Source organism: Passer montanus, unplaced genomic scaffold (genome assembly GCF_014805655.1).
Source record: "Passer montanus isolate IOZ18808 unplaced genomic scaffold, ASM1480565v1 scaffold57, whole genome shotgun sequence".
Taxonomy (NCBI): domain Eukaryota; kingdom Metazoa; phylum Chordata; class Aves; order Passeriformes; family Passeridae; genus Passer; species Passer montanus.
The window spans coordinates 715868-724830 of NW_024370705.1; the positions used below are offsets into that span (position 1 = coordinate 715868).

Consider the following 8963-nt stretch of genomic DNA (forward strand, 5'->3'; position numbering starts at 1 on the left):
AGCTTTCTGGCTTTCAAGAAAGCTCTGGAGGAACAAATGCTAAACTCAAAGCCAAAGTCTTGGAGGGACTAAAGGTTCCAGGTTCTGGAATTTCTTTCATGTTTTGCTTTTGACAGGAACTCTCGAGTTAAGTTTTAATCATGTTCTGAAAGAGGGAGGGATGGTTTCTCAGCTAAGAGAGGAGGGGATGGGTGTCATTCCAGGAGCCCTTTCCTCAGGGATGGGCACTGAGATGGGTGCTGGGGTGGAAGAGTCCAGCTGGAGGTGAAGGTGGAGGATCCACATCCTCTGGTGGTGGGATCTCACTGCAGATACAGCAGTCAGGATGGATTTATCTGGAAGGCGAAGGGAGGATGCTGTTCCCCACTGGGAGCTGAGTGTGGCATGTTCTGGGAATGAGCAGACAGGGAATCTTCTGACCTCCCTCCTCCCTGACAGCCCTGAATCACAGAATCCTGGAGTGCTTTGGGTTGGGAAGGACCTTTAAGCTTATCTTGTTCCACACCCTAATACCTTCCACTACCCCAGGTTGCCCCAAGCCCCATCCAACCCGGACCTGAATGTCTCCTGTCCTTCTGACCTCAGGGCAGGGGGTGTTTTTCCTGGAAAAGTAAGGAGCTCACAGCCAGAGCTGAACCCAGTGCTCCAGGAAAACAAATTAAAATATCCCTGTGCAAGGCCTGGGTGGCTGATGGCACTTGGTGTCCACTGGGACACACAGAGACCAGGCACAGCTGCTGGTTGGACACCAGTCACTGGAGAAGGGTTTTGGAGGAGCAGGGGAAGCTGTGGCAGGTTCCCTGGGGTCTCTGTCATGGCACACCCAGCCTGGTGGGGACAAAAGGGTCACCTTGGCTTCCCAGGGCTTCATCCACTCCTGCCCTTCCCCCTGGCCCTGCCCTGGCTGGGGACTGACAGCGGCTGGGCTGTGCCGTGGATCAGCCAGGACTCGCCTGGGCTGCACGGTGGGAAAGCCACTGGAAAAAGGCTTTGGGGGGTGATTGACAGGAGCTGTCTCGCTGGAAGGAGCTAATCCGAGCAGCTCATGAACACCAGGTCCCTAATTAAAGCGCACAGCCTGGCCCTGCTGTAATTAATTTCCCAGTGCTGCTGGCTGGCAGCGCTCTCAGTGCCACTGACTCAGAGCTGCTGGCAGCCTCAGGGCGGGACAGCCTGGGAGCAGGATGTGCCCCTTCCCTCCTGGAGCCACTGTGCTCCAGCCCTGGAGCTGGGCAGGACCAGGAGCTGGGCAGGACCCTGGGCAGGACCCTGCTGCCTGGCCCGGGAGCTTCCCAGGGGAAGAGAGATCCTGTGGGTCACCTGTGCCCTCTCAGCTGTCGGGATGGGTGGCACAGGGCAGGGTGATGCTCATGGCTCACCTCTGCCAGCAGCTCTCTCCCCATGTGCACATGGATTTACATGGATTTACCGTGTCCTTAGCAGGAGTTGGGACAGGGATGGTGTCGCTGTGACTCCTCTCACTTGGGAATGGGTTTTTGCATTCCTTCAGCTGTTTGCCATTTATTCCTAAAGCCTGTGGGATGCACCCGGGCTGTGGCTGGATTGTCCCCAGGCCATGGCAGGGAGGAGAAGCCTGAGGACAGCTGGATGGTGCCCCAGTGTCCCAGTCTGAGCTGTTTAGCTGGAGTGGGAGCTGTTGCATGAGGAGGTGACTCCTTGTGCTCTGGGTCACCCCCGGCCCCATCACCTGAATCACAGAGCTGACAAGGGAGGCTCCAGAAAGTCCCATTTCTCTGCCCACAGGGTCTCATTATCAGCTGCAGAGGGATGGCCAGAGAGTCGCCAGCACTGTTTTAATTTCCCAGGAGGCTGCTCTTGGTGTGCCATGGCTGCAGCGAGGAGTCTCAGCTGTCTCGTTTGACTGTGCTTCATGCAATGGGACGTGACACGTCAAAACATGACAAGGCAGCCAAAATGTGTCACAACACTGCACTCAAACTCTGCCTTGCAGGGTTGCTCAGCAGCTGATAGCATCAGGCTCCAATTATCTCTGCATGCTGAGCTGGGGTTTTTATCCCTTGTGGAATATGATATATGGGAGTCTCCTGCCTGTATTGGACTATTGGATCATATCAGATTTATTTACCACACATGGTGAAGCATTCTGACCAGACTGACACCCAAAGCTGGGATCCCGGCCTGTTCTTGCAGGAAGGAGACTTTCCCACCTCGGCTTTTCCAGTTGTTATTCCTTCAGTAAAGATTTGGTGAGGTTTCTGTGTGATTAAATCTGTTATTGTTGGTGTTTGACGTGGTTTCACTGGCCATGTCAGCACCCCCCAGCCCCTGACTTCAGATTCCCCCCCAGAATTTGCAAGGCTGGATTTGGCTCCAGTCTCCCCAGTTCATCCCACTCTGCTCCACTGTGCTTTCCTGTCTGGCTTTGTGCACTCTGCTTTTCCACCTTACTTTGTAATGAGGCATCAGCATTCCGGAACAATGTTTTGAGTTTTTCAAAGGAAAAACCCTCCCACAACAGCGGCAAACCCCTCCCACAAGAGAGGCAAAGCTGCTCTTGTCCCCGGGCTGGAGATTCCCAGCGATGGGGAGGATGTGTCCTTGGGCCACAGGCGCTGGGAAGGAGTCACAGTGCCCCTGCTCACATGTGGCATTCCCAAATGGAGCCTCCCGCTGCTCTGGCTGCTGTCCATTCATTTTATCTCCGCTTTGGAGGAATCAGACTAATTACTGGCTGCTAATTGCTGGGAAAGCACTGCTGGCGCTGCCTCCCTTCCCACTAGTAGCAGGGAACAGCCTGGCTCTCCTCAGGTCCCTCAGCAGGACCTTCAGGGACCCTCGAGGTCCCTTTGGAGAAGGTCCTGCTCTGTCCATCCCCTCGCTCCCTCCAGGCTCATTCCCAGCTCCCCAGCTGGGGAATTTGGTAAGCCAAAATGCTTCCTTGGGATTCCAGTGCAGCCCAGCTCCTGGGGAAGTGGGTGGGCATCACCAGGAAAAAAATTGTTCCTCTCTGGGGTTTTCCAGCCCCATGGGGCTGCCAGCATGCTTGGGACACATGGAATCTGTTCCTGCCTTGCGCACTTGGGGGGATCCCTGAATGAAGCCTTGCATGTGACTTTCTCCTACAACAGCACAATGGAAAATCCTGCTGTTTCCTCCTCTTCCTCGGTGGCTGCACAGGTTCAAAGGAAAAAATATATGGGGAGAGAGGAAGCAGGAATACGTGGCTTAAAATTTTGAGCAGGAGAAGGAAAGGATCCTTTTGGCCCTGAGACTTCTCCAGGCAGGTCTGACCTGAAAGTTATTCTGGGAATGTCTCACAGTTATTTCTCCCAGGAGATCAAATCAGTGCAAAATTATTTGTGGAAAGTCACAGCCATGTTTTGAGAGCAGTGTGGGGACACCTGCTTGTTTGGAAGAGCTGTTCCGTGACCCTGCAAAGTCAGGAGCTGGTGGCACTGCTGGGATGGGATTTAGGGTTTCCTGGTACATCCCAGGTGCTTTGCCAGTGGCTGAGCTCTGCCAGGTGTGCCCATGGCAGAGGGAAATGCGCCAGAATTTGGTCCCTTTGCTCACAGGTAAAATCTTGGGAATGGGGCTGGTGTTGGATGTGCAAATCCAAAGCACTGATCCCTCTCTCTCACCTCTTGAAGGTGCAGGGCAGAGGAGGCACTGGGACTCCATCTCTACAAGTGTACATTGATTTCAGCTCTTGAGCTGAGTGGCAGAATTCCATTTTTAATCCTACATTTTAATCGCTGGCTGCCGTGGCATCTGTTTGTGGTTGGTGGTGCCACACTCGGAGGGGGAATTTCAGGCTCCTCTGCAGAGAAAAGCGCTCTCATGACCCTGCCTAATTCCCACCCTATTTCTGTCCTTCCTCAGGAAGCAAACTGCTGATTTTGGTGCTTTGCTTGAACATCCCATCAGAAGTGGAGTCCTGCCCTGGGGCGTGTGTATGCTACAGTGAACCCAAGATCACCATCAGCTGCCAGCAGCAGGGGCTGACAGCCATCCCCACGGAGATCCCCATCCAGAGCCAGCGCATCTTCCTGCACAACAACAGGATAACCCTGGTGAGGGCCACCAGCTTCACCTCCTGCCGCAACATGACCATCCTGTGGATCCACTCCAACAACATCAGCCTCATCGAGCCCGGGGCCTTCTACGGGCTCACCAAGCTGGAGGAGCTGGACCTCAGCGACAACACGAACCTGAAATCCATCAACCCTGTCACCTTCCGGGGGCTTGTGCACCTCCACACCCTCCACCTGGATCGCTGCGGGCTCCTGGAGCTCTCCACAGGGCTTTTCCGAGGGTTGTTCTCCTTGCAGTACCTCTACCTCCAGGATAACAACCTCCAGATCCTGCTGGACGACACCTTCATCGACCTGGCAAACCTCACATACCTGTTTTTGCACGGGAACAAGATCAAGAGCTTGTCAGAGAACGTCTTCCGCGGGCTGATCAACCTGGACCGGCTGCTGCTGCACCAGAACAGGGTGAGCGTGGTGCACCGGCGTGCCTTCCACGACCTGGGCAAGGTGATGACCTTGTACCTGTTCAACAACAACCTGACCGTGCTCACGGGGGACACCATGGCCCCCCTGGTGTCCCTGCAGTACCTGCGCCTCAACGGCAACCAGTGGATCTGCGACTGCCAGGCCCGCTCGCTCTGGAATTGGTTTAAGCAGTTCAAGGGCTCCTCCTCGGAGCTGGAGTGCCACCTGCCCCCTCGCCTGGCAGGGCGGGACCTCAAGCGGCTGCAGAGCTCGGAGCTGGACAGCTGCGTGGACTCCTTCAACCAGATCCGCACCAGCGTCTTCAGCACCAAAACCAGGTCGGGGAAGCTGCCGACGGGGCTGCCCCCGCTGGGCTCCCGCGACGGCTCCTCCAAGTGCTGCCAGCCAGAGATGGACAAGTCCTTTATTTACGAGGCCAAGGGCAAGGCAGGGCCCTCCTCCCACAGCAGCCGCTCATCCAACAACCACCTCAAGGAGAAGGAGAACATGTCCAGGCCCAAGTACATGGAGACGGACCCTTCCAAAAACGGCAGCAACAAGCAGATAAACGATTCCCCCTTTGGGACCTTCCCCAGCATTGTAGACCCTCCTTTGACCAAGTTGAGACCCGAATTTCTAGAGCCCATTGAACCTTCCACAGTCCCAACCAAAAAGAGGCAGGGCTGCTCTAAAAAGAACAGATCAAAGGCCCAGTGCCGCCTCACCCAGCAGGGGAACAGCTCCACGTTACAGCTCAGCCTAAGCCTTTTGATCCCCCCCTTGGTGTGGAGCTTACTGTTATTCTGCTAAAATTAACTCTTTTCCTGGGTTGATGACACTTTAATACTCGACTTTTGCTGACCTCCATAAATGTTGCAAACAAAAGCAAGACTCCCATCCACCCTGAGAAAGCTTTGTTACACAAAACTTAACTGGATGCCTTTATTAAAACAAACAAACAAACAAACAAAAACAAAACAAAAAAGACAAATACTGAGATGTACATAATTTATTTGTCCTGAAACCTGTGAATTATACCTTTGGTCTTCGGAACTGCACTTGCCCACAAAGCAGCTTTTGCTACAGCAGATGGTAAAGAAATATGGTTTATTTACAGGAAAAAAAAAAAAAGAAGTGTAAGAAATGCTCTGAAAAGAATGTCTAAAATCTGTTTGTAACTCACCATCTCACTGAACAATGTTGCAGGTTCCCATTTGCAGAGGTAATGGATTTGATGCTGTTTTAATCCTATGTTGATGACTCTTGCAGTTTTTCCGTCTCCATTCCATCCTTCACACCACGTTTACGGGCAGCATTTGTTAAAGAATGCTGCCTGCCCCTTCACAAGATTGCAGTATATATAGATATGCATTTTATTTTACTTGTGTACAAGTATACAAAAAAAACTATAAAATAAAGATTTCTTTTTCCTAAGTGGTTGTCATCTGCGAGGGGTGAAGGACTCGGAGCAGCTGAAAAGCTGAAGATTTAAAAGGATGTGGAGTGTGATCTGAGTGTTTAACACCACGGTGATAAATAAGGCATTTTTGGATGGTTATGTAACATATAACTGGTGCCAGCAAAGGGTTTGCTTGTGTGAAACATGCCCTGCTCAAGCTCCTGTTTCCCTGCAAACTGTCCCACCCCCTCCCAGCATCATTCGGGTTCCAGAACGATCAGAAGTGCAGGAAATGCAGGCCCAGTCCCTCGGAGCTGGGGTAGAGGAACGTCAGAAACAATCCCAAGCTTTGGGCAGGGCCATTTTTCTCCTGCTGTGCACAGATGGGCTCAGCTCTCTGGTAGGTCCCTAGTGGAGCAGCACTGGGATTTATGAAATGGGTTCTCCCCAGAAACACAGGGCCTGGCAGCTCAGGTGCCCATTCCTGGAGTCACTGTGCCACTGGCTTCATCTCCAGGGTGACCTGGGGATGCTGAGAAAAGAAACCATTGCTGCCCACGTGCAGGGGATGCCACCCCATGGGCCATGAAGTGGAGCTGGCTGTGCCCCCTGGCACTGCAGCCACCCCCTGGGCCAGGCTAGGAAGGGTTGGGCACAGAGCTTATCAGGAGGCTATTTTTCCTCATCAAAGCACAGAGATTCTCCTGTGCCACTCTCTCCTGCTGGGGTTTGGAGGTCTCTGAAGGCAGGAGCAGCCTGTCACACACAGCTGCCAGGGGATGGGGGTCAGAGAAGGGCAGTGGCACCGTGCCAAGGGAACTCCAGGATTATGTGTGGAAGTCAGACTGGGAGGCTCCAGGTTGCACCATCCCCTGGGACTGATGCTGAGCTTCCCAGAAGGAGTGAGGCACTGCCAGCCAGGAGTGAAGGCCATCAGCAGGGCCATGGCTTCCTTGCAGCCTTGTCCTAGGCCTGATGGCTCAGGAGGAGGGAGCAGAGACCATGGGGAGGAGCAGGAGGATCCTTGGCTGGCCGATGTCCCACCCAGGGATGCTATGGGGCAGGGTCTGTGCTGGCTCTTCCCTCCTCTGCCACAGCCAGTTCCCACCTGGGTGAGTGACAGAGAGTGCCCAAAGTGCTGCAGTTGTGATCTGTCTCCAAATCCATCCCTGGGGCTGCCAAAAAGGTGTGGCACAGACCCCTGGGAGTGTCCCTCGTGTCACCACGATGGGGACAGGCCTGTCTCTGCCAGCTGGGCAGGAGCTGCTGTGCAGGACAGCCCTGGGATCCTAGCAGATCCCATTCCTGCCAGCCCAGCTCCACGATCCAGCCTCTGCAGAGGCTCCAGATGTGTTTGGGTGCAAATTCATTGTCCTGCCAGAAGGATGGAGCAGGAAATCAATGCCTGTGCTGGCCAGCCCTGCCAGAGCTGCTGTGTGTGCCCCGTTTGGGCACTTGTGTCCACACTCACAGGCCACTGACTGGGACCTCCCCAGCCACTTCCTGCCATTCCTGCTCGGATCTGTCCCATCACGCCAGCACAGAAGGATTTCCCAAGGTCCTGCATTCTCTGCCTCATCCCAAAAAGCACCATCAAGACTCTTGAAGGATTCAAACCCACACTGGAATCTGAAGCTCAGGAGCAGAGAGCAGCTGGGTCAGCAGTGCCCCAAAGCCCATGGAAAAGCTGGAAGATTTGCTGGACGCTGTGACATGAAACCTCCTGTTTGGGTCATAGGCTCAGTGTGACTGCCTTGTACAGCAATTAGTGACTCTTGTGGTCCAAATTTTTGCTCCTTGGGCATGAGGAAGCCAGACCTGGTGGCAAAAATTCAGGATGCACCTGAAAGGGGAAAAAATGAGAAAAAAGAGACCATTGTGGCATTTTCCTCAGCAGCTGAAGGGCAGAGCTGGGAGCTGGGCTTGCCCTGCCCAAAGCAGGGTCTTGGAGAGTTTGGCTCCCTGTGGACAATGCAAAGCAGACAAGGAATTCCTGTCACTTATCCTAAATGGAGCAGGAGCTGCGCTCTGCCAACCCAGTGACACCATTCCTGCTTTCTAGAGCTCAGCTCTGCTGTGCTTTCAGTGGCTCCTAGGACTATACATTGGCCACAAGCCCAGGAGAGTCCCTCGTGCTAATTTCCTAGATTTCCTGCTGTCCAGATGCCAATTCCTGTGTTTACAGCCATCAGAATGACAAATATTGGAGAAGGGGATGCAGTGGGCAGTAGGAATTCCCGTAGAAGCTTGGTCTTCCAGAGGCTGAGCTTTGATATTGGTGAGGTAGGAAAGGAGTTCAAATGAAGGGAGTTTCACCCCTGCTTTGTGCTTTGCTGGGGTTGGCACGATTCTTTCAGATACTCCCAGACTTATTTTACACTCTGACATCTCTGAGTTGAGTGGGATGCACCCAGCAGGGCTCAGAACCTTGTTGGCTGTCCCCATCTCAGGATCCTTCCTCTCCCTTCCTTTCTCACCGTGCAACTCACACTTGATTTTCTGCTCCTGTCACTGATGCCAACAATGAAATCAAAGAGACAAAGGCAGCAGCAAGGAGCCAGGAGGGATGAGGGATGGGAGCCCTGGGAAGAATGGGCTCCCCATCATCACCAGAGAGCTGCAGCACTCAGCACCCACTGTCCTGTGGCACAGTCCCCACCAGACCCCTGGTACTGCTGAAGAGGCAGCCACACCACAGGCCCTCCAGCAGGGGTGGGAACACACCGTGTTCATCCTTCATTCTCCAGAATTTGTCTCCATGGATTGCTGGCTGGTAGTTCCAAGCAGGAGCAGAACCAGAAGAGAAACCCTTCTTCCAGGTTTTCAGGTCCATCTGGAGGGACAGCCCAAGCTGGCAAGGAGGTGGTTGTGCCCCTCCTTGTCCTGGTCTAATGGAAAGGTGTTTGTCCTCCACCCCTCCCTCCTCCTTCCCATCCTTGGACACAGGGGATGGGGCTGTTCCTCTGCCTAGGGATGGAGAAGTGGATTCCCAAGGCCTGTGCAGGTGGGGATTTGTCCCATCCTGAATGGGGTCCCTGGCACACAGGCGTGGTGACCCCTGACTCCAGAGGACCCCATCTCTG

At 53.9% G+C, this 8963-nt stretch overlaps 1 protein-coding gene across 1 annotated transcript in view; it reads left to right on the forward strand.

Moving 5' to 3' along the window:
- Positions 1-5915, forward strand: part of RTN4R (reticulon 4 receptor) — a 77055-nt gene extending 71140 nt beyond the window's left edge. The window contains exon 2 of the mRNA XM_039726148.1: positions 3865-5915. Coding sequence (XP_039582082.1) covers positions 3865-5291 — 1427 coding nt within the window. The 3' untranslated portion in view covers positions 5292-5915. The remainder of the gene's footprint in view (positions 1-3864) is intronic.
- The last annotated feature ends 3048 nt before the right edge of the window (positions 5916-8963 follow it).